The following is a 26,439-nucleotide window of genomic DNA, read 5'->3' as shown; positions in this document are numbered from 1 at the left end:
GGAAAAAACACAAAAGTTTCCCCATCTTTCAAAATCACTTTCTAAAATTAATGTAATTCACTTTCTGATGGGACGTAGCAAAGGTTAGCTTTGCTGCAGCCATTTTTTATCCCTCAGTTTATTTTATCAATTAAGATCCATTTAAAATTTGAAATTTAGGTTTAGAACTTGAGTTAGTATTTGTTCAGATATCCTCGTGTTTAAAGAATGAACTGCTGGGTTTACTAGTAAATTAAACCCACAGGACTTTGGGAGAAGATTTTGTTTGGTCAGGTTTTTTATTAACCGTTCCTGAGCCTCAACTCTGTACTTGGAGAGTTTGCCAAACTCTTTCCCCTCATGTGCCCCTTTGCCTTTATTATTCCTGTCCATCCCCGGCCTCCCTGCGCTCAGTTCCTGTCCAAATGTAACCGTGGAGACTAAGACGGTGCTAGGAATGGCAATGCAGAGGACTCCATCACCACAGTAACAGGAGCAGAGCTTCCAATCATGTGGATCCATCGCTTCGCTCACTATTATTAGCAATCCTTTCAACTCCAGAGCAGTCACACTGATGAACTGTAAACCATGTGTGAGTAGATGAGATTTCTGCTGCAGATTATGATGGACTTTAAGCTTCATAAACTTATGAAATGTTTGCTGTTCTGTTCTTTCCAGTATTTTATGCACATTTTATGTAGCAGCCAAACTACCAAAACAGCATGTTTCTTTATTAATGTAGTGGAGACATAATTATTAATATTATTATTATTACTGAGCCTTTAAACACAAATGCAGCTAAAACTGTGACAGATCACTTGTTTTTGTTCAAAACTTTGTTTTTTGTTTGTTTGTTTGTTTGTTTGTTTTACCACAGTTCCAAACTTTTTTAAAGGTCTAATTAGTGTCAGTTTTGGTTGTGGTCAATATGGTTCACCACCCAGGGCATCATGTTGTCAGGGGAGGTTGCATGGATTTCAGTACCTGCGTTTCCATTACAAGTGTGAGCAAAACTTTGTCTATAGTCCACTAATGTTGAAAAAACACATTTTTACAATTGTGGTGTTTTCATTAAAGAAACAATTAAAATCACACCTGAATAAGTTTGTTCATGCAATAAGTCATAAAACAAAAATGCCATCATCCTCCAAATACTCCAATCGTGCAAATTTTTCTCTCAATCAAAATTGATTATTCACGGATTTCAGCTATTAGGCGGCTGTGGTTTCTAACCGCACCGAATACCGGAGAGCCACTGGATTTCTCTTTAAACTACATAAATTCATTCACATGCTAATTTAAGCTCAAACAGACAATATAAATATAAGGAGACGAGTATTTAAATACTTTCAGACGATTGCAGTTTTGAAAAGTCTTCATTGGTGCCAATACAGATCCTTTTCCAGAAACAGAAATAACTAAGAAAACAGTTTAATATTTCCAAGTATTGTTGCCGACACTTAGCAGTGCAAGAAATGACTGAATCCAGTTGTTGAAACATTGTTTTTGGTTGACAGACTGTCTGACTGGTTTGGTTTGGCTCACTGACCCACATGTTCAAGTTTGCATAGATTTCTGCTTTTGTTCTGGCCGACTGGTGGAGGCCCACACCAGTTAATCTGAGGATTACTGTCAGGACAGTATAACCGTCCAGCAGCCCTCTCCTGGGGAGCAGGAATCTGGGAGTCCACGCTCCACATCACCTTTGTCCAGCTAAGATAATCCCTTTCAGCATCTCTAGGTTTGAAGAACCATCTCTTTAAGAAGCTTCTGCATGAATATATATTTAATTTTATTATGTTTGTTAAAGGCACATTTGTTTTCTGCCTCTGAAATCTCTTCTTGTGAAATTGTATTGATTATATGGAATTAATTTCTTTTATTTCAATGGATATCTGTAGCACAAAAAAGTTAATTTCCTCTTGCTGAAAGATGAACTTGATCATTTACATTTTTCCTGGTTAGGAGCCCTATAAAGTTTATAAACTAGTTTAATTCATTAGTTGTGATTTGGGGGATTGTCTCTGTGTACTTTTTTTATGTACACATCACTCTTTACCGCAGAGCAATTAGTCTGAAATTGACATGACGCAACGCAGGCTCCGCCCCCAGGCGGAAGTAGAGCGAACCTACAAACAAACAACGTGAAGGCACAGGAAGTGAAACTCAACGCGTTACACACGACATTTTTGGGGTCAATTTTGCCTTATCAGCCAACACTGAGGCAATGACGAAAGACAAAAATATTCTCCAACGAGTTGTATATCAGGTCGTATTTGCGGGAAATGATGGAGAATCAACTTTAAACCAGAGAATGAATGAGGGTCACAACGTCTCGATGTGAATGTGGACGATGTTGCGTCAGACGCGTTTTGCGTACAAAGCAAGTGAGTAATGACTTAAATACTTCGAGCCTGTGAAAATCTGCCTTTGGGTAAATGCTTAACAATAATTGGCATAAAAAGGTGTTTAAATGTGAATATGCAGATACTGTTTTCATGCTGCCATAAAGCTAGCATAGGAATTTACACACATAAAATCAAGCATAACTGCATTCACTTATTGATCTTTGAATTGACTATCAATCAGTGTCATTAAAAATGGGATGTTTGCTTCCAGTTACCTTCTTACAGACGAACATGTCGAGGTTGCCGTTGATCAGTTTCTTTCAACCGGACATGGGGTCGAAGGCCTTGGTCCATTTCTTGCATTATTCCAGACGCCGTTTGGGTTTAAATGGATATTCCGTCCTATAAAGGCTCAGTGTGACGGCTGCCAGGATTACATGTTCCCCACTGACAACCTTTGACATTTATTTCATATTATTTTGCTCGAAATCTCTGTAACCGCAGCGCGTTACCAATGACAACCCCGGTGTCCTGACTTCCTGTGCTACCCGACAATCCGTCCTACCTTGTGGTAATGCGCATGCGCACGCTGACAAAAACCGCCTAGAATGATTGACAGGTGACGTCATGTCCATTGAGCATAAATAGCTATGCTTCAGGAAAAGTCCTTACTATTCCACTATTGAGAAATATAAAAATCTCCAGATATGCTGACTGATGATTTTATGATGTGATTTGATTATTCTGATGATGGCATTTGACAAAACATAATATTTATTGCTTTTTTCACAATTGGTGACTGTATGAGGTTTTTCTGATGTGAAGCATTTTGAGTTGTCTTGTTGCTGAAATGCGCTTTAAAAATAAACCTGAACTTGATAGAACAACGCAGGTTCCACACAGGTTGATATCTGAATTAAATCTCCTATAAATTAACTTAAATAAGCATTAACCTTTGGAGCAAGTTAATGCTGGGAGATAAATGTTAACTTTGTTGTTAAGACCTTTGTCTTAACCATAGAGATTCAAACACTGATAATCTGTTGCTTTTGCTTTTGGACTTGGTGTGATAATTATCACACAAAGTAAGACAACTGGCAAATTAGAAAAGAAAATGTCAAAGTATGGCCAAGCTATACTATAGGGGCTGATGCCTGCCCCGTTTGGAGTACAGACTGGTTCTGACCAGAACCAAGAAGGCAAAGAGAATGATTTCAAAAAGAAAATGTAACTTAAATTATCTTTATTTGAAATGTTATGTTTAGTTGTTGAGGATTAACTCTCCTCCCTTATATTTTTTTCAGATTTAATTTTGAATCTGTGAGATGCTTTGTAGTAACTTTTAATGCCAGATTTGCATGAACAAATCAACATTCATGCATGTTGAATGCTATTAGTCACAATATTAGATATTCTACCATTTATAATTTGACTAAATTAAAATAAAAAATAAAAATTTCCTTGTCGTTTCTTTAATCTTTACCACTCCATCTTTAAATATCTCTGACAAATCATGCCATGCCTGCTCTTTGAAGTGAAAACTCAACCTTTACTTCCAGGCTAAGTGATACAATAACAATGCAGTTTTTCATGACAAAACCTAACTGGCATTGCTCTGTTTCTGTTCAGGGCAGCTAAACATAAGACTCCTTTCATGGCCGGGGTGTCCTGCCTGATTTTCTGTCCCACAAGTCTCACACAGTCCATAATGGAGCGAGATGGAGACAGAAACACAGGGATGGGGGGTCTCTTTAGTCTCATGCTTCAGTAGTAATTTGTCACCGGCCATGAATGGCCGCCTTCATCAGTGAGGGAGACAAGGCAAGGAATTTCAGAGTAGTGTGTGTGTGTGTGTGTGTGTGTGTGTGTGTGTGTGTGTGTGTGTGTGTGTGTGTGTGTGTGTGTGTGTGTACACTAGAGGGGGTCAGCCATTAGGTTGAAGTTTGCTCTCAGCCCATTTGTAGCCCAGATCTGTGGGACCACCATAGGCAGGTCTCCAGGAGCCAATCAGACGCCTCAGAAGCCATTACCTCACTCTGGTGGCGACCGTCCCAACTTGGAGCAGGAGCCACCAAACAAAATGCTAATTTAAGAAAAAAAAAGAAAGTGAGTGTGGCAGAAATACACAAGTTGAGCCCTTCAATATTTCATTTATGCCTCATCTCTAAAGTCTAGGTTAGATATTTATATTCTGTTTTGACTAAAAAAAACATGTTTTCATTGACCATATAATTGTGGAATTTGACATTTTGAAAATAAATTTGCTTAATGGAAACACACCAATTGTGAAAAAACTCAGGTTTTTTGCTAAAAACATGTGGAGATAGTTTTGTGGCCTTATTGTAACTGCAATGAAAAAGTTTGATCAACAATCAGATGTTTCTAATAGAACAAACTATGATGACGGTGACAGGAAGTAGTTGAAGGATGATGGTGTCTTTATTGAATTATCGCGTGTACTAACCTATTCATGTGTGATTTTAAGTATGTTTCTTATCTAATGGAAACACCACAATTATGAAATAGTGTTTTTTGACATTAGATGAATAGAATATTGACACTTTGGCAAAAATTCATAATGAAAACACAGCTAATGTCTAATGTTTTATACGCTGTTGTGCAATATGCATCTATTTTCTAACATGTCAAGGCTTTTATTTATTTAGTAAGTTAATTTACTTGTTTACTGACTTTCTTCCCTTCTTACTTGTTTATCTATTTACCATTTGTCTTGTTTGATTTATGAGGTGATTATTTACTCTTAATTTGGTTTCCTGTTGGAGCCCATTTTGCCTGGGCAGACGGCACCAGAACCGTATATCACCACAGACAAAAACCCATTTCATGATTAGAGAGGAATAGACAGAAATACAGACAGCAACAATTCAGTTTGATTAAAAATTCTGACAGCATCCCACAAAAGATGTTCTAGAATGGTTTCTTGCTTCATCTTTTGGGAAGACATAGTTTAATCAAAGACAAACAGAAAACCCAGAATTTTAAAAGTTTTGCTTTCACAGACTGAAAGGAATCCTGGTCAAAATCATATTTAAACATAATTTTCTGGAGCGAAGCCAGCTACTGCCATCCCGACGACACGGTCACGTCTTCTATTGTCTCTAATTAAAATTTCACCCAGCAACACCAGTTGTTCATTTCCCACTGGAGTAAATCTTTTGAGTGGAAACACAAAGCTCTGATTGTTCCTGCATGGATGAATTTATGAATGGGCACAAAAGATGGTGGCCAATCAGAAAAAAGTGTGTCATTTCACTACAGTGGTGAGAAACTGAATGAGATGAAAACATGAAATGTAAATGTTTCCAAACAATCAAAACTGCCATGATTATTACGTTTTATTTCTCAAGATTATATATATTTTTCATGTTGCTGTGAGCTAAGCTGTTATGTGAACCGATATCTGAAAATGAGGAAAACAACAAAATAAACAAAATATGGATGTTTCTGCAACTCATAAAGCAAAAACGAAAGTTTTGTCTGCATGAAATAAAACTGATGAACATATTAATTAGCCAGAAATGCCATCCTGGAGCAATTCAGGACTCTTAGGAAGGGAAAATGTTTTGTTATAAGTGAAATAATCTACCAGTGGAACTAGTACTTTTCATGAATATTTAGGGATTATTGACTTAAAATAAACTCCTATTTCTTGCTGAAGAGTTGGTTGTGATTTAGTTTTGTCAAATTTCAAATGCATTAAAATATTTGTACTAGAAACTAGATGAAAATATTTGGTAAGATTTTTTTTCTTTTTGCAGTGTGTGACCAGGACTATATTCTGATTTATTGTCATGTGTTTGAGTTTTGTTAACCTTATTGTGTTTTTTAATGTGGTTTCACTCAGATGGCATTAAGTTTTAGGAGAAAAGCTTTTTTTTTCTACCTCTCCTCACCCCATCTTGTTCCTCCTTCTTTCCAGGAACCGTCCAGCCTCCTCCAGCCCCTGACCCCCCTGTCTGCTCTGCTTGCAGGGGTCAGTGAGTTTCCCCTCAACGAGGTTAGTTAGTGTTGGAGCAGAGGGTGTGGCATGTTGGCCTGCGTCTTTGATCGCTACACGGCTTACAATCCATTTTCTTCCACCTGATGAGCTCCGGGCTGACCTCGGGGTCCAACACACCTCATGTGGAGAAACATCTCCACAGAGAAATCACCCAATTTTCCCCAATTTTGTTCTTCTCTTTGATTTTTTGGCGGGAACGTTTTTTTTTTTTTAGCAATCTGTTGAAATCTTATTTCCCTTCATCTCATCTAGCAGCTTATTGTCACAAATCTGTTCCACCTTCAGTTTCAGTTTGTAAATATGATAAAAAGACTTAAATGCTGCAGCTAAAGACTGACCACAGTCTGCAAACCAAATATAATTAGGCTTAAAAAAAATTCACAATGATATTAAAACCCAATGTTAGAGTCCAGCACCTGTGGATTTAATCAGTTATATAATACTGACCCTATTAAACCTCCTGGTTTTAATTATATTAAAACCAGATTGACTGATGATAAAAATGAGGTTTTCACAGGATTGAACCGTAACAATGCTGCCACCTGCTGTTTATGCTGCTGTACTGTTTCTGCAGATTAAACCTCTCACTTCATGAATTTAAAGTCACATAAGTATTATGAGCTTAATGGGAAAGCTTGTGGCTTTTATTTCAGGATAATAGTGTTCAAACTATTGGACTTATTTAGGATTTATAACTCTGTAAAATGTTGGATTAGATTTTAAAGCTCAGTTTAGATAAGATTTATGACCTGAGTTATAGACGGATAGGAACGGAAATGTCCTTTATTAATTCAACATTAAAAAGGCAGATAAGGAGGCTTTTTGCAGGAAGTGGTTTAACACTGGACTGCATAAATTCCCAATAAAAATCTCAGACATCATCATTTTTAACAATTACATTTATTTCGTCCTGCCACAGAGTTACAAAGAAAAGTAAGAAAACTTTAGATTTATAAATCTAAATACATCTGTTACTTATTCACAGAATACAGAGCTATAACAGATAATAAAACATTTAATCGGTTTATTTGCCATATTACCTTAAAAAAAAAAGACGTGGCAGACAGAAAAGTCGAGTAAAGACGAACTGACCAGCAGATGGCAGTGTAGGATTATGGTTCTTGTTTCTGTGATTCAGAGAATGAAAAAAAGTAAATGACACAAGCAAGTAAAATTTCCACACTTCCTCACCTTTTCTATCAAACTTGTTCTTCTGCTAAACTTTCTATGAACTCACATGTTGGAAGTAGAACTGTGAGGAACCAGATTCTTCCGCTGTGATCTTTAGTGGTTTATCCTTCGTACACAAAACATCCAGAACTGTTTGACTTATAAATGTTTTTTCTAGACGCCACAACAAAACATTTCTGCTTTAAATTTTATTTTTATTTTGGTCTTAATTTTGTCTGAGAAACTCAATTTTGAGTTTTTATTAAATGTAAACAATAATCATCAAATTAAAAAAATAACTATTTAACTAACATCATGTGAATGAAGCCATGAGTTCCACATTTTAAATTCCTGAAATTAACTTTTTATGAATTACCAAAATCTCCTCTGTATTATAAATTAACTGGACGTCACTGAAACATTTTTCTGACATCATGTATGAAATATGATTTGAAACTTGATTTATTTTCTCCTGCAGTTTAAACATGTAGAAATTAGGTAGATTTTTTCATTTCTAATCAGACTTCAGAACAAAGCTTGAACATGCATTATAGATTTGTCTCTTTCTTCCCTGTGATTGTTCTGTATTAAATGGGTGAATTACTCTCCACCTCATGCAGGTAAAGATGGTAAAAATCCCACGACTTTGAATAGAAATAACATGGAAAATCAATGGAATAATGAATATGAAACTGAACTGATATTGACAGATTGAATAAAAATTAGACATTATCTTTTGTGCAGATCCTTGTTAACTTTGAATTTCTTGGATTGCAACTGTTGCTGTTTCATAGTAACTAAAAGCTTTGGAAATGGCCGCCACTCTTTGGCCTTTTCTGTGACTTGCCTTGAGAAAATGTGGCGCTGCTGCAGAGCTTCACTGCTTGTTTGAGTCAGTGCTGCTGTGAGTGGGAGGTCATTTCATTTGGATTTCACTCAGACAAATTTACTAAGAATTAATTTCTCATTTAACAGCTTGAAAACATTTCCACTGCTAACTGAGTCTGGATATTGGACACATTTCTTCCCTCATGCTGAATTCAGCGGTGAACAGAAACATTCAAGGGTCAAGGAACAAAAATCAGAGAGTAAACATTCAGTTCATAAAAATGGGCAACAATTTGCACTTCCTATCCAGGATTGGTTTTCTGCTGAGATCATCTTCTCTGGATAAACTCAGTCACATCATAGCTAAACTTCAAACAGGATTTATATGATGGTATTGATCTGACCATAAGTTCTGAATCTTTCCTCAGACCCCAAACAGCTTCAACTGTTTCCTTTAACTCCACTTTATCCAAAAAGGTGAATCAAGTTAGGCTTTGCAGGAAGTCATGTTCATATCTCTGTATTTTCAGGTTTTTTTTTCCATTGACCATGGATTCTCTTTGTGTTTTCTCAGTGTGTTTTGTGGCAAACTCTCTGAAAAAACCCAGAGATAATAAAACTTTTTCACTGAGGCGTTAGATTCACAAATATGCAAGAGGATCCAAAATCCTGAGACACAAGTGACTGCTGGAAACACAAGTTGAACTGGATTTAAATGGGTAATTAACAGGAGAATGTGTGGAAATCAGGAAGTATAAATAGCATCAGGATTGATTCCTGGATAGGTAACAGGTGTGCTGATTAGCTGATGGAAAACAGCTGAGAGGAGTGAAAAACGTGACAGAAACTATAAAACATAACAAATAAGTACAACTACAAGAAGAGGAAGAAAGTAAATGGATTGGGAATCCTCAATCATGGTATAATTAAACATTTATAAACTATATAAAGGACACAAAGTTAGCTGACAAAATTTGATTCTGTTTTTTAGTTTTACTAAATAAGGAAATTTGAAGATAGAATTTGTTGATTATTCACTAGCTGCCAATAAACTTTATAGAAGAACTTAAATCAAAATAATAATAAACACAAAATAAAAAACAACCTTTCATATCGTGAAAGGATAAATCAGGAAAAAAAAACACTTTCCAACTTTGACCTCAGCTTGAAAGATTTTCATATCTTTGATTTTTGAAAGACTCTTCATCTGCACTTTCTTCTCTATTTCTCTTTGTCGGTACATTTCTTGCCCTGCTGGTCAAGTAATGTTTTAAAGTTGCCCATATTCGTGTTTTAAAGCAGTTAAACAAACTTCAGTGCACAAACGTTCAAGATTTAACCCACTTCCTGACATCAAAGCATCAGAGGGAAAATCTTCCACCAGCTGAACGTTTGAAGTTCAAACTTATGGAAAAAACTCAGGAATACATTAATCAAACATCTACTGGTTCACATCTGTTGTGATCATTTAAAATTGTGTCATATCATACATGATGTATTTTTAGCTTTGGGCTCTATATGCTGGGATTGTAGCTAATCTTAAGGGGGAGAAATAAACGGCTCTGTTTAGAACAACGCAGCAGAGAGCTTCATTTAGACTTTATTTACTCCAGATTTGTCTGGACTGCTGATTTAACGGGCAGCAGTGAAGCTAACTGAGCTGAACGCTGCACCATTTGCACTGACACAGAAAGCCATGATGGGAGATAATCAGGCGGATACAAAAGAAATTAATTCAGCATTTTAAAGTCCAGCTGTCTGGTGGCTGCTGAGCAGGTGTCAGCTCCTCCCCCTTCCTCCTCCTCCTCTTCCTCACTCTGCCTTTCAGTCACACACCCCAAACCATCCGGCTTTCTATTGTTGCTGCACATCTTCATATTCATTACAAATGTTTTGCTTTATATATTTCATAGCAGAGCAACCTGCATATTTCAGGCTGCAAAAAGTGGCTCTTCCTCCCACATCCTTTGGTTCATTTTTGTGTTTTTCTCCATTCAAAAAAAGATTTTACTTGCACATAAAAGTGAAACCATTCAGGGACTCTTTCAAAAATTTAAACCCAAAATCATTTCGGTAAAAAAACAAAAGCTTTAAAATTCCCCAGAAAGACTCAATTTAATTAAGTTTTTGATTTTGCTTCTGAAAAATGATCAACGCCACGTCTTCCTCACACTCTTCACACTTTAACTAATGGAACTGATGCAAACTGAGAACAAATTATCCACAGGGAGACTGTTAACTAATTATGACATTGCAGAAGGTAAAAAAGGGTTGAACACAAATGCTGCACTTTTCAGAATTGTATTTGTAAATCTGTTGAACAATCCAATCTTTCCTCTAACGTGACATTTACCACATTAAATTGCAATAAATGCTTTGAATTGTGTAGATGTATGATGAAACATGGAAAAGTTCCAGTGCAGTGAATATAAGGCTGTAGTTAGCAGCACTTAGCAACTAATGAATTAATGTATTTTAAAAGATGAATACATAAAACTTTAAGCAGAAGAATATAAAGACTGAAACATGTTGAGAAAACTGGATCACAGAAAGATGAGAAAAGGCCACAAATTCTGACTAAAGTCCATTAATTTGAGCTTTATTTTACTTTCTAAATTATAATTTTTTTTATTCATTCTCCATCCTCCATCTAAGCTGTCTCTCCATCCTCGTCCTCTTTCTCCTTGCATCCCGTTTTGGCATCTCTCTCTCTCTCTCTCTCTCTCTCTCTCTCTCTCTCTCTCTCTCTCTCTCTCTCTCTCTCTCTCGTCTTTTCATCTCTCACTCCTCCCACCTCCTCCCTTCTCTTTCCACCCCCCCACCCCCCCCCCGGTGGTATCCACACACCGAGCAGAGACTCTCTGGATGTCAGTCACTTTCAGCGAACAGACGGTAATCCCCCACCTCATCCACCCCACCCCTCTCCAAACAGCAGCAACCGGAGGCAGGAGGGGGGCAAAACCACACGGGACACCTGTACACTGCCGGACGCCTCCCCTTCTGATTTCTTTCACTTTCACTCCCAGAATAAGCGGCGGATTTGCGCTTTAAACCGCGGATTCATCCCGCAGCAGCTCGCAGGAGGTCCGCGGATGGAGACGCGCTTTGAAGGCGGAGGTCTGCTGGTGTTCACGTAGCAGCGGCTGCAGGGTCGTGCCGCATTGTCCGGCCGCTTCGAGCGACGCTCGGGGAGACGGGGATGCTGCCGTCGTCAGTGAGTCACAGATCGGGAGAGAAAGCGCGGAGCGGCTTTGACATGGAGGCGAGCGGCTGTCGCTCAGGCCACCCGGATCAGCAGCAGGTTGGTGCAGCCTGAAGCTCCCGGCGGACGTCGCTTCATCATCTGCATGCTGGGAAATTATAATAAAGTTCAAATCTTGTTTTTTTTAAAAAAAATGATTGTGTGCGTAAAGTGAGTGGCCCATATGCAGAAAATGCATCACAGAATGAGAGCAGCGGCGGCGTCTGTGCCAGTTCAGGGTGGATTACGTGTTCAGAGCAGCAGGCCTCCATCTGAAGTCAGCCACTGATCACTAAACGCTCTCCGTCCACTTCCCTGCCCTGTTGCTAACCGATTCCTCAGCTGGTTCACCAGAACCCCCCACGGAGGGACAGCTGTTGCAAACAATGACTCACCTGCAGGCTGGCCTCTCTCCGGAGACCCTGGAGAAGGCCAAGGTGGAGCTGAAGGAAAACCCGGAGACTCTCCACCAGGACATCCAGGAGGTCCGGGACATGATCATCACCCGGCCGGACATCGGCTTCCTCAGGACAGACGACGCCTTCATCCTCAGATTCCTCAGAGCGAGGAAATTCAACCACTTTGAGGCGTTCCGGCTGCTGGCACAGTACTTCGAGTACAGGCAGCAGAACCTGGACATGTTCAAGAACCTGAAGGCCACCGACCCGGGCATCAAGCAGGCTCTGAAGGACGGCTTCCCGGGAGTCCTCTCCAATCTGGACAAATACGGCAGGAAGATCCTGGTCCTGTTTGCAGCCAACTGGGACCAGAGCAGGTGAGAATTTGTTTATGTTTTTATGTTTTTTTAAGAAATTAGGGCCGAAATTGTCGAAAAGACATCTGTGTTTGTGAAACCGTAGAAATGAATGAGTGAGGCTGGAGGAGCTGTCCGTTCAGCACCACTCAGTCACTAAGAAACACTGCAGCAACCTTCTCCAAACAGCTGTGAAATATTAAATATAGTCATTTTAAAACGGGTCATAAAATGGACTGATATGTTTGGACACTTTAACAGAGATGGACGAATCCGCAAAGATTTAACTCAAGGAAGAGAAGAAACATGTTTTTTACTCAACTAAAAGTAAAAATCATGCAAGAAATGACTGAAAAGAAGAGTTTTGTAAAAAGGCGACTCTTGTACTGAATAAGAAAGATTAAAACAATCATTTAATATTTACAAATTACGTAATCAGAAAACATGACGTTGTGTGGAAATATTGATATTTTAGAGATCAACATGAAAATAGTTCACATGAATAACATAATTACAAAATTACAAAAAAATTCATCATGTCCTTTCAAGGGCAGCACAGTGGAGCAGTTGGTAGCACTGTTGCCTTGCAGCAAGAAGGTCCTGGGTTCGATTCCCCGCCCATCTTTCTGCATGTTCTCCCTGTGGCTTCCTCCCACAGTCCAAAAACATGACTGTTAGGTTAATTGGTCTCTCTAAATTCTCCCTAGGTGTGAGTGTGTGTGTGTGTGTGTGTGTGTGTGTGTGTGTGTGTGTGTGGGTGTGTGTGTGTGTGTGCATGGTTGTGTGTCCTGTCCTGCGACAGACTGGCGACTTGTCCAGGTGACCCAGCCTCTCATTTCTACGTTAGCTGGAGATAGCCCCTCCTGACCCCACTGTTAGAAAATAGATGGATGCCAAATCTTTACAAATGTTTTGTGGTTTGATGAAAACAAACTGGAACCATAATTCTAAAAAAGGACAATTGACACAAGAAGCAGTAAAACATGGCAGCTTCATGCTCATCTTTAGATTAGACCGGGGGTTTTGTTTGTCATGACGGATGTCAGTTTTGATCGTAAAACCATCGGGTGTTTGGTAGAAAATTTTAAATTGTTGTTTTTCAGTTTCATATTGAGCCAAACTATTGAGTTTTAAAAAGGCCAAACCAGAAAATATGTTTTTTTGGCTGAAGAGAATCTAAGAAATTTGGAAAACCCTTTAAAGGTAGAATGCAGCAAGGTTGGTAAAAACAGAGTTAAATGTATCAGTTTAAGGTTGTTTATACTTTCCAACCAGTTTATAGAAACTTTGTTTTTATTTTTCATACTTATTTCTTGTTTTTTAGTGGAATTGCACAGCATTCATGTCACACGGAAGGAGCAAAAGGTCATGATTTCATCTTTCTTACATCCAAAACAATGACATTTTAATGATGCTTGCACTCTTCAAATCAATAGCTTTGCTAAAAATCTATTGATGCAAATAATTCTACATGTTGCACATATTTGCTTGTTAATTGGTTGAAAAAGCGGCGAGTTACAGCCAACAATCCTCTTTTTGCATGTCAGCATGTTTGCATCCTCAAAGCAGCGCTGGGCCTAATTGCAGTTTGACGGATCGACCGGCTGCTGGACTGAAGTCTCGTTAACTCATTACCCTTTGAGAAGAAGCAGGCTTGCTTTTACACACCATGATCACCTGCTTTGAGCTCGACGGCGAACCATAAATCACCTGAAGGCCCACTGGTTTCATCCATAAACTGATGACAGTAAAAATAATACTATGATTATGAATAACTAAAAAGTTCAACCATGTAGGTTTTTCTAAGGGTAAGAAAGCTGCTACTGTGGTTTTGCTTAATCAGCATTTATCTTAAGACCTGTATTGATGATTTTTATTGAATAAATTAGTTTTAAACTACATTGAATCAATCATTAATTTGCATAAATTTATCCTAATTTATAATTTACACAATATTGCTGTGTCATTCTCCTTCCTCTGCTTCTCATTTTTCCCCACATGTTCCCATAAATGCTCTGCCTGCACCGTGATTTGGTCCAGATTATCATCTAGGTTGAGGTTAAAGGTAAAAGTCGGGTCAGAACGTGATTTTGTTTGGCTTTAAAAAGAGATCAGCCCTGTTTAGTGTTTAAATAACCAGAGTTTTAGTCACATATTGACCTCTGTGTCAGTCTGCTTGGTGTTAAATATATGCACAAAAACAATAAAAGTGAACATTATTACTGTTAATTATGCAGATTATTTTTGCAAAAAACGGATTTAGATTCTGCACAATGATTTAGTTTCATGATGAAACCATGAGATGAAAGAGTAAGATGATGTCATGGTAACTGAGCAGCAGACAGGAGGCTGACGAATCTGAAGCATCAGCTGGATGAAAATCCTCAAGGATCCACTGAGGCACCAACTTATGTTGCTGATTTCTGCAGGAGCCTTCATTACTGGCAATTAAGGTCTTAGATCCAACATGATTGAAAAGCAAATAAAAGTGAGCAGAAGGCTAGCTGTGAATTTAGCTAACAAGGTCTCTGCAGCCTTAGAGCTTGAACATGTCCACATTTTGTGATGCTAAAAACATACATTTATGTGTGTCTTATTTGGTTTTAGTACACAAACTGATTAACCTTTGTGAAGTCAATTTACATGAGAGTAAGCTAACTAAAAATTGGAAAAATGTGACTATCAGCCCACAAATGTTGTTTTTGAGAAAGTAGCAAGAAAAATCAGAAAGACAGAGCATGAGGAAGATAATACTTTGGTGAGATGCTACTACATGTTAGCTCTCTAGCCTACAATCAGAATGCTGAGGAAGATGCAAATGCAAATCACCATAAAGTGAAACATGGTGGTGGCAGCATTATGCTGCGGATTCCATTACTGGATTTGGAGTGTTAGAAGCCAAGCAGTCCCGGTTGAAAACCTGGAAACAAATATCCAGAGCTACAATGAAAATGTATATCAAAGGTTTTTGAATGGCCTAATCAAAGTCCAGACCTAAATGTAATTAAGATTCAATGGTAAAACTTTGAAATTGATGTTCAGAGTCACTCTCCATGTAATCTGACCTGATTCTTTTGCAAAGAAGAAGAAAAACTTTCAGTTTCCAAACGTGCAAAGCTGGAGCTAAAATTGCAGTAAAATGTTTTTCTACAAACTATCGACTCATAAATGTTTGCCAGATTTTAGCTGGAAAACATTTAATACCACGCATCATTTTCCCTCATAAAACTGTTTTTGCACTTTTGTGTGTCTTACTGCATAACAACACAATAAAATACTGGAGATTTGTGTTGAACACAAACTGTGAATGGACTGTAACTGTGAAAACATCAGCACTCAACACCTAAGGGCAGTTTGCATTGGTCAATTGACCTGATACCACAAGCATGGAACCAGTGACCTTATAACTGAGAGGCAATAACCAAAGAACCATGAAACATGCAGGCAGATATTAAGCCTTACAGTCAGTTAAAGCGTTAGCTACAGAGAAAACAGGAATTATGGATCTGAAAGGCTGAACAGATGAAAACAAACTGAGTAATGTGTAGAAACATCCATGTTTTACTTCAAAGAAAAGAGAAAACCTTGTGATGTTTCCTTCAGATACACGTTTGTGGACATCCTGCGAGCCATCCTGCTGTCTCTGGAGTCCATGATCGAAGACCCGGAGCTGCAGGTGAACGGCTTCATCCTCATCATCGACTGGAGCAACTTCACCTTCAAGCAGGCCTCCAAGCTGACCCCCAGCATGCTGCGGCTGGCCATCGAGGGGCTGCAGGTAAGAAGCTGCATGACCAAACAGCGTCTGATTGAGCTATCCTATTTCTTCCTGAAAAGTTACTGATAAGTTAGTTTTGTTTTATTTCAAGTGTACTAAAATATTTGCCCTAGAAACTAGACACAAATACTTAATAAGATTTGATGTTTTTGCAGTGTGGCGACATCAAGTTAGACATTTTGGTTGCAGACTGTGGAGAATTCACAGTCCCAGTTTGTTTAGTTCATTTTTCAGATGGTTGACCACAGAACGTTAAAAATAGTTTGACCTTGTGAACCCAGAGTGTGATCTGGTTCATCTTCAAGCTGATCAGCCTTTTAGTTTCCAAAGAAAACTTTCAGGGTTTAAGTCGACAAGATCATATGAGATTGGATCAGCCGTCTTCATGGAGTCCCTCAGGGTTCTGGTTTAGTACCAATCCTTTTCTTACTTTAAATACACACATCCTGATAGAGAAATTATACATTAATATAACCTCTTATTGCACGAATGACATCCAGTTGTATTTACTGAAAGTATGAAAAGCAAATAAATCGTTGCTTTTATTTCTTCAGATTTAAATGACAGTAGCAGACTTAAGATTTTTTAATTAAGACATGCTTTTAGTTTAGTTTGCACTTTGTGATGCTTTACTTTTTCTGTAATTTTGTCTAACTTTGTGTATTGCTTTAATTTTTGTTCAATTTTAAATTATCCCACTTCAAAACAAATGTTGCTTTTCTTTAAATTCAGAGGCAGGAAACACTAAAAAGCTACATTTTTCTTTTGCAGCAGACTTCCAGCTTCACTTCCATTAGTCTGCTGTCAAAATCCGCCTCTTAGATTCAATTCTGCTTTTCAAATGTTGTTGCGCAACACCCCCCCCTCCTTTCTGTCTCTACTCTCTCACTCTCGTACTTCCTCTTCTGAGAGGGGAGATGTGCTACCAGCTCTCCATCTAACGGGTTAATTGAGTTTCCTAAATCTGCTGGGATTTACCCTGTCCAGAACTGAAGTAAACTCTGTTTAAGCTGGTTTCGAGAAACAATTCGCCTGGTTTCTGACGGCCAACATCCAGGTGTCCCACCCTTCTTCCCCCTGTGAATTAGCCAGACTGAGCAGCCTACAGCCAACTAGTTTCACAGAGCACACCTGTTAACGGTCGCTCGTTCTCTATTTTACAACTTGCATTTGTTATTGAACCAGGTAGGTTTTAGTGACTCGGGCGAGTCCCAAGGATGACGTTTTAAATTTGGGCTACCAGCAACCTAAAAACATTTTAAACTTTTTCCTCTCCAGAATCAAACATCACAGCTATTTTACAACCATCAAAGAACTTTAAGGTGACTCATTAACTGAATGTCCACAACATCTTTTAGATTTTCTTTATGCTAAATATTTTATTAGTAAGGCAGTTTTGCAAGGGTCAGTACAGCTTAATTCAGTAGCAGAAATAATCAAATAAGTAAAATCAATCATCTAGTCTATCTTTCCCTACTGCTGACACTGAGAACTAAAAAAGGAACCTTTGAGAGAGACGGACGGAGCCTGGCGCCTCGAACCCCAGACCTGGCACGACGACGAAGAAGGTGCTGCAGCAGGAGGAAGACGCCGATCGATGAAGGCCAGGATCTCCGCAGGTCTGATGATGAAGAAGGTGTTGCAGCAGGAGGAAGATGTTGATCGATGAAGGCCAGGATCTCCGCAGGTCTGATGATGAAGAAGGTGTTGCAGCAGGAGGAAGATGTTGATCGGCGAAGGCAGGAATCTCTGTAGGTCTGATGAGCTTCTTCTCCGCATGGATGGTGAGGTCACACAGGACTTGGTGCTGGCAGGAAGGAAGGCACCAGTTCTTCTTCTTTGTCTTTGCCTTTGTCTTCATCTTTGTCTTTGGGGTCTGAACCCAGCCGATGAGAGAAGTGCGATTTGAAGCCACAGGTTGTGGGGCTGACGGGTTGGTCCCCATGGCCGGACAGTCTTCGGCTCCGTGGCCCCGGCTCTTCTTCAGCTGCAGAGTTCTTTGTCCATCTCTTGGCTCGAAGCTGCCCGGAGGATCCAACGAACGGTTCCTCTTTTGCACTCACCTTTTATAGGGTTTCTTTGGCTAGCACTGTTGCTGGGCTTGTTTCATTGGCTGACTGCTCAGACAGATGATCTCATATCCATCACTGTCTTACAGACATTATGTCCTGATGTCTGTGCTAATGTCTCAGAGTTGCTCAACCTCCTGTCCATTGCCTGCACAACCTTTCACCTACTCTCTAAATAAGGCGTTGATCATCTCTGCTCTCCTGTTAGTTCCTTGCCTTTCACCTTTCACCTACTCTCTACCTCCAACATATCAGTGATGTTTAATTGCAGTTACACCTTTTACACCATTTCAAGTTCAATGTCAAAATCACATTTATATCACATTTATTTTCTTTAGCTTCTTTGATTTAGCATTCATTTATAATTTTATAACCATAACTTATATCACATTTATTTTCTTCAGCTTCTCTGATTTATCATTCATTTATGATTTTATAACCATAACTTATTAATTATACTTATTATAATCTTAATGTGAGTTATTACAGATGTTTTTCTGAAAAGAAACCAAGAATAATCCATGATTCTAATTATTTAATACTAAAGTTACAGTTACTTGTTTTTCTTGTAAGTGTTCCCACAAATGTTCGTGTAAATATTATTACAAGTAAACCAATATTAATATAAGTATTTTACTTTGAATCTTATCAAATTACCAAAATGTTTAGATTTCATTCTTTAAACTTTCATGATTTAAAATAAGGAATAGTCTCAGCTATTTTTATAAATCTGCAGGCTGGAACTTACTTCCTCTTTTTCCAGGAAACCTGCTTTTCCTGTTTAATGACTCTCTCTGACTGACTATGATTTCTTATGATTAGATAGAAAAAAGTAAAATTAAAGCAAAGTTTGCATGAGACAAAAACAACACACACAACCAGATTTATTTTATTGACACTTAAGTCTACTGTTGGGCCCTGATGTCACTTGAGTGATTCATTTTAAAGATAACTTTATTTATTATTACTGTTAAACTAAAATCTCCAGCATGGGGAAGTGGGATGAGCTCGGATTTTCTTGACACAAAAAGTACCAAAAGAACAACAGAATACCAGAAAAAAACATCCTTTTTTATTATTTTGCTTCAGAGTTGTGAAAACTAGGAAAACACAAAGGCACTCAATGCCCTCCTTGTTCTCCAGATCCCAGAAAAATCATTTGTCTTCTCGGTCTTCGGCTCACATTTAACATCATTATCGAAATGAGTTAGCGGAGGAAAGCGCTGGCGGCAGAGTTCAGCTGTCCTGTAGTCAGCAGCCAAACCTGGGAGGAAAACGTCTTTCTTCTCTCTGCGTGTGTGTGAGGTTTGATGTGCAGATGAGTGGAGTTCCTTATTGCTTTCACAACATGGCTGTGAATCATCTGCCAATTTGTTTTGGGCTCCATTAGTCAAAGTTAGATCCAACAGGGAGAGCGATTCTTTAGGGAAGAGAGAGACAAAGCGGTGTGTTGTGAGTGATTATCTGATGGGTTTGTGGTGGAAATCAAAGTCAGAGACTTTTAGCAGGAATTTCACCCAAAAACTGCTGAATGTGAAGAAAGAGAGCGGACAACCTTTGCAGTATTTGTGATTTAAATTAACAAATACTGCAAAATGTAAATGTGTCAAAATGTGGTGATGTAGTGAAACATTAATATTACGCATATTAATGTTTAATTTTTCTCTAATGTTTCCATAAGTGTCTTTTTCCTGCAGCCAACAGGCAAAAGGCTGAATCCACCATGGATATGAAACCAGGCCATTGCAGGGCTGCACACCAGACACTAACTTCTCGTTTTTTCCACTCTGCAACCAAAATAACCTCCAGAAAGTCAGAAACACACAAAGATCCTGAAACAACCGAAGGGAAAAGATCTAAATCAGACCCAACAAACAAATAACCGGCTACAGGCCTGCAACCTCTGGCTCATGGCTGCTACCCTTCATTACTATCAGCAATGAAAAAGGCATTTCTATAGATCTATTGCACCTTTCCCTTCAGGGGAAGTAAAACATGTTACATAAAATTGGATATATACTGCAGGTAATTCTCAGCCGGATTTTATTTGCTCTGTAACCTGAGGCACTTTACGGTGAGATTGATTCAAAACTCAGAGTCACTGCAGGCTGGACAGATTTTCCCTTCCACACTTTTAGACTGATTCTTTAAACTAACGTTCTGTTTTAAAACCTTTTTATCCATATTGAATTTTTAGAATAAACATTTGACACTCTGCATGTAAATTCTGCTTATTTATGCATTCATTTCCTTTATTACACTATTTATCTGTGGAAGGTTACAGAATTTGTGGATCTTTTTGTAAAGGCAGCTATTTGGACACCAATGAGTGCATTACCTACTCATCCAGTTGGCAAGCAAATACTTTTTATTAAGTCTCCAGAAAATATTCCCAAACTCCCACCTACCAGGTTCATAAATACTTATAATATATACCTGCTGTTAGAGGTTATGATGCCAGAACTGCTTAGTACTTCTAAAATATTTGCACTTTCTGTCTTCTATTTAAATCAAAGCATCTTGTATGATGTTGCATCATATCTGCTTGGAGTTCATTGAGTTGTTGAGCTGCAGATTTAAAGGGCCAGACACATTTAGGCTGATGGAGGAACTCAAGTGTCCAGATGAGACCAACGTGAGTTTTCATCACAGAAACACAGTTAAACATTTACAGTGTTTCTTCTGAAACTGGGATTCATTTTATGATTTCTTTCATTCTAAATGGTTTATCTGATTAAACCAGAATCAAATCATTTAAATCTCATCAAACTTTGGTCTATTTTATGTAGAAATGATTTTTTATTTGTTGTTGTTTACTAATCATGGACTTAATTTGATCTTATCTGGTTTCTATTGGGGTGAAAATTTACTGTAATTAAGTACAACGTGTTTGTACTTTTTACTTTAAGTTGCTCAGAAAACCTGAACTTTTAGTTTTAAAAGAAAGAAAGAATTACTTTATTCATCCCAGCAGGGAAATTATTTCGCAGTTACAGCAAGAATTTTTTTATACACAGATTAACACACACACGACAGGAGCTGCGTCTGCAGGCAGCCAGCTGCAGGCGCCATTTTTGAAGGAGGACATGCGGCAAAGGTCGTTGGGACTGGGAGTCGAACCCGCGACATCCGCGGGTCTAGGGCCTCCAAATGTGGGGCGTGCTAACCCCCTGCGCCACCACAGCACGCCCCAAACTCAAGTTTGTTTTGAGGAAAGTAATTTATTCAGTTACATATGAAATCTTATCCATTAATGAGTAAAACTAAAATAAAACCATTAGAAAAAACAGATTTGAACCTTTAACTGAGTTAGTATTAAAATCCCCTGGTGTTGAATCACTGAACAGGATGTTGTCATATGTCAGCATGTTTTATTTTATTTATTTATGAAGGTTCTCCTTTAATTAAAACAGTTTGAGACAAATACTGTCATTTTTATTGTGACATCCACGAGCAAAACTTTCTTCTGCTCATGAGGAACGTTTAATCTTTACTGCAACTTGTGTTTAAGTACATTTTTATCAAAGTAACTTTTAATTGAGTCCTTCATATTGTAATCTGTGAATCTTCTAGTTGGTCTATAAAATCAAAAACAGTTTAATTGACCAAACAAGAACTTGATATCGAGTAGACACTAATTAAAAGCTATGAAAACTATTTACAAAATTATTTCAACCGTATTTTCAGCAGAGAAAAAACTTATTGAGATGTTAGCTGTAGAAATGTAAAATAAAGTTATACCTAACAGTTTTCTTATGGAGCTCCAGACAGAGTATAAATTATTGATGATTTATTAGCTTTGCTATTCTAAAATAGCAAAGCTTTTTAGAATCAAATGGACTTAATGACTGAGATTCGTCCATTTAAACAAGATTTAATCCAAACTTCAGCGAATAAAAACTCCTCTGTGGCATCATCAGAGTTTTAACTCTGATTGTTCTTTCTGAATAAAAGAAGAGGAGTTATTAGAGCGAATGTTCAGCAGAGGAGAGGCTGCTAGTGGGGCGGTGAGAATGAGTCACTTCAGGTTGGAGAGTTTAAAGCAGCAGAATGGCAGCCATGCAGTTAATTCTGCAGCGCCGTTTAGTCGCATGATGGCAGCTTCACACCCGGCGCATCGTTCAATTAACTCCCACCTGAAACACCAACTTCAGCTCTGAAGCTGTGGATCGGGTTTGCTTCTGTTTCTGGAGGAATCGTCTGATTTCTGGACTCATAAATATCTCAAATATTAATAAATATCGATGAGAGAAGCTAACATGGGTATCAACAGTATCTTGTATTTATTTCTGCTTCCTCTTAAGTTTCTGAGAAGGGAAACTTGCATCATTATGCCATTATAATTGTAAAATGACAATATTCTAATTTATCGCAATTATTTTTGAGACGACTTATCATCCAGTAGAATTTGTTTTTGTGACTGCTGCAGTCTAGTCTGTATTTTCACATCAGAATCTGTCATAAATGTGCCAATCATTTAATTTTTAACCTGAGTTGTTGTAAAACAAACAAAATAACACCTGATGCTCGCTGTGCTTCGGTTCTCCTCATGTCATGCCGACCCTGATCCAGTTGCTTCTGAGCAAACACAGAGCCGCATGCAGACCACAACCCTCACAATCCAATTTGCAGCTCTGCATCGTGTGCAGAGCAGAGCCGAGTCTGAGTCGCCTCCTCAAGGCTTCTCATCTGCTCTGTAATTTTAGTTTTTCTCACAACTTTCTTCAGGGTCTGTTTGTGCCTCTGGGTGTAAAGTCTAGACAGACAGGAACCAGAGAAACAGGAAAGGTCACTGGATGTGCTTCCAGTCAGAAAACTGCAACTAAACAGGAGATTCAAAGAGATCAGATCCCAAAATGAGAGTTTTGATGCCAAAGATGATGGATGTCTAACAGCAGTCATGGTTAATGTTATCAATTATCTACATGTAATAAACAAATTTGATCAATTTAATGTAATTTAGCAAAAATTGGCCCTATTTCAAAGAAGACAAACACTGATTGTGTCACAACCTCAACCATCTGTGCTTTTGGTGTTTGGATGCATTTAATAATATTTAAATACTAATATGATCACCCATTTTCTGTTCACCCTTGTCCCTAATGGGGTCGGGAGGGTTGCTGGTGCCTCTCCAGCTACGTTCCGGGCGAGAGGCGGGGTCACCCTGGACAGGTCGCCAGTCTGTTGCAGGGCAACACAGAGACATACAGAACACACAACCATGCACACACACACACACACACCTATGGAGAATTTAGAGAGACCAATTAACCTGACAGTCATGTTTTTGGACTGTGGGAAGAAGCCGGAGTACCCGGAGAGAACCCACGCATGCACAGGGAGAACATGCAAACTCCATGCAGAAAGACCCTGGCTGGGAATCGAACCCAGGACCTTCTTGCTGCAAGGCAACAGTGCTACCAACTGCGCCACTGTGCAGCCTTAATATGATTACATGTTGTAATAATATTAGACAGTAAGAAAAACAACAGCAGTTTGATTGGATTTACATCAAAGTGCTACATTAAAATGATCAAAGATTTGACAACAGTCATTATTTTATTCATAACTTAAACTGGAATGTTGATTAATTCCCTCCCAGTGACTGGATCATTACTGGTTTTTTTGAGATGTTCATGACAATGGGCTGTAGTTTGACCACTGTCATTTTAAAAAGTCTATCTTTAATTTCTCTTGGTAATAAACTTGAATTAACAATCATAGTTTACCATCTGGTGTTTTACTATTGTGTAAAATTAGAAATATGTACAGAATTCTGAAATGATTTGCATAATCTTCCATTTTATTTGTGCTATTTGTGGTTTATGCCACCAGTAGGAGCATCACTGGAGAGCAAATGACATTTAGGGAAAGTTTTCAAGCCAAATTTGATGAATAAAATCATTTTGTGGATTATTTATTTGCACTGAAACACAAAAGCTGAGTTATGTGAGAGACAATCACACAGCAACCTTTGGAAAACAGCAAACATGTTTTCCTTACGTGTGCTTGGATCAGCCTTCACATGCATGTAAAGAATCATATGCATAGTGTAGTTTTGTCAGTCATTCATTCATTCATTCATTCATTCATTCATTCATTCATGCATTCATTTTTTCACTGTTTTTAATTTCAAACCAGTTGGATGTAAAAATGCAAACAAAAAGTACAAATAGTAACATAACGTGTGAGAAATCTCAAACAGAAACGCTCCAAAGAGAAGGTTTGTGTACTTTAACCTTTTTTTCCTATTTTTAATAAAATATTTTGTTAAGCATTAAGTTGTAACATGTCAACACAATTATGTAATAAGATATTAAGCTGCAGTAAAATGGTTTACTCTGTGAATAAGCAAATATAGAAATAATGTGGTCAAACTGGAGCGTTTAGCTGCATGGGTGAAAATATTTACAGGCAACATTTAAATAAATAACCAGCTGCTTTTTCTGCAGGCAGTTTCTTAAAATAGTTAAATACCATTTAAATACAGTAATTACATTTGCTTTATATCACAATAGAAGCACACCTCCACCTGCACTTCTTCACCTCCATAAAAGAGATTATGTTGAAGAGTCCAAGAAAACAGAGGAGGTGAAACACTGGATGATGGGATTCAAGCCCATCCAGTCATAATCCTGCAGGATTACAATTTCACTGAGGGATTAAAGTTCCAACTGTCCAGAATCTGCTATTCTCCTCAGGACAAGTTTGAAATGTGTGTTTTACATAAGTCAGTTTAGCATTTCGGATTGTTTTAAAACAATCAAAAAGAAAATGTTGCAATAAAACACCAACAGCTCAGGAACAGATCAGAATTATGACCGTAAGACATTTTGGCCATATTGAACATTTATTGGTGCATTTGTTTTCCAAACACTTGGATTACAATCTCTACTGTGTGGAAAAGCAATTATACCATAATTGCAAGATTCTTCAATAATTAATAATAATTTAGGTGATTTTTTAAGCAACTGAAGTGATTAAAAGCTAATTTATTCCGGTTAGAGCAGCAAATCAGAAAAATCCTCATGAATTATCTGTTAGCTTCCAGTCTGAATAAAACAGCTGCTTAAGAACATGCATGCAAATGACTAAAGTTAATGACTGCATTTTAGTGTGGCGTTGTTTTACTTCTCTGGTTTTGGATGCGATCCTGCAGCCTGTTAAAGGGCCAGCAGACCAGAACCGCCTCCCATGCCGGGAAGCCATGTTGTTCCAGAGGTCAAAGCTGCGGCTCCGGTTCTGAAAGTGATCCATCACAGTAATGAATGAGCCGTCTTCTCACTCCGACAGTTAACCAACCTCTTACCAGCTGCTGGGTCCATGGAAGGAAAACTCTGGAAGATGTGCAAATACAGCTGCTGTGTGTTTCCATGACGATGTGGCGTAAAGTACAAGGACTCAATCCGCTCATCACGTTTAGATCACGCTAACCGACAGCTCCGCTTGAAATCATTGAAGAGTTTTGGTAGATTTTAGAGTTATTTCTGAAACAAAAAATTATTCAGTTGGCACTTTCCATATTTCTGCAGTCAGATATTATAACTGCAGAAATAAATCATTTATTTCAGTTTATTTTAAATGAAATAAATGTATTTATTTCTATGTGTTTCATAGATGATCCCTAAAAATGTCAATAATTCCTGAATTAATAAAGCAATAATTACATATTTGTTTTAGCTCTTCTCAGTTCTGAACAATCCAGTACAGAAACGGAGAAAACAGTTTTAAAGTTTGATTGATCGGGTCCTTTCATGCCTCTAATTACATCTCATCATCTCACGAGTCAATAAAAAACTACAAAAATACATGTAAGCACATTTTATACATTAGTATAAAAAATTATTTTATGAGTTTTTAAGGCATAAATGCATACATTTTCCTCTAATACCAAATAAGCTGTATTATTTATTTATTCCTAACAATACTTCTACCTAAAGTAAGCTACTTTTAACATTTTTTAAAATTTATTCCCATCCTTTCTTTAATTTTTTTGCCTAACATGAGCCTTAGCCATGAATAAATACCTTGAAATGTTTGAACATATATTTAATCTGGTTTGGTGTTTAGGAAAGATCTATGAGATTCTTCTAAATACCAAACAACCTGAAATAAAAGTTGGCGTTGTGCAATAATCATTGTTTAAAAATACATAGGCTTTTACTTTCTATTAAAGTCAAATAAAAACATTTTTCCTGAAAACTTAGATTTAAATTCAGAAGAAATCATTTATTTTGATGTTTGTTGTTTT

At 38.0% G+C, this 26,439-nt stretch overlaps 1 protein-coding gene across 2 annotated transcripts in view; it reads left to right on the top strand.

The window, feature by feature from the left end:
• Positions 1-11,180: 11,180 nt before the first annotated feature.
• Positions 11,181-26,439, top strand: part of clvs2 (clavesin 2) — a 39,792-nt gene continuing 24,533 nt past the window's right edge. For both annotated transcript variants that reach the window (XR_002754058.1, XM_023348284.1), the window contains exons 1-2: positions 11,181-12,362; positions 15,945-16,119. Coding sequence is in view for 1 of the 2 variants with exons in the window: in XM_023348284.1 (XP_023204052.1) it covers positions 11,974-12,362; positions 15,945-16,119 (564 nt within the window). In the remaining variant the exon portion in view is untranslated. The remainder of the gene's footprint in view (positions 12,363-15,944; positions 16,120-26,439) is intronic.

The sequence above is a fragment of the Xiphophorus maculatus genome, chromosome 15 (assembly GCF_002775205.1).
Source record: "Xiphophorus maculatus strain JP 163 A chromosome 15, X_maculatus-5.0-male, whole genome shotgun sequence".
Lineage (NCBI taxonomy): Eukaryota > Metazoa > Chordata > Actinopteri > Cyprinodontiformes > Poeciliidae > Xiphophorus > Xiphophorus maculatus.
This window is presented reverse-complemented; position numbering and strand designations above follow the sequence as displayed.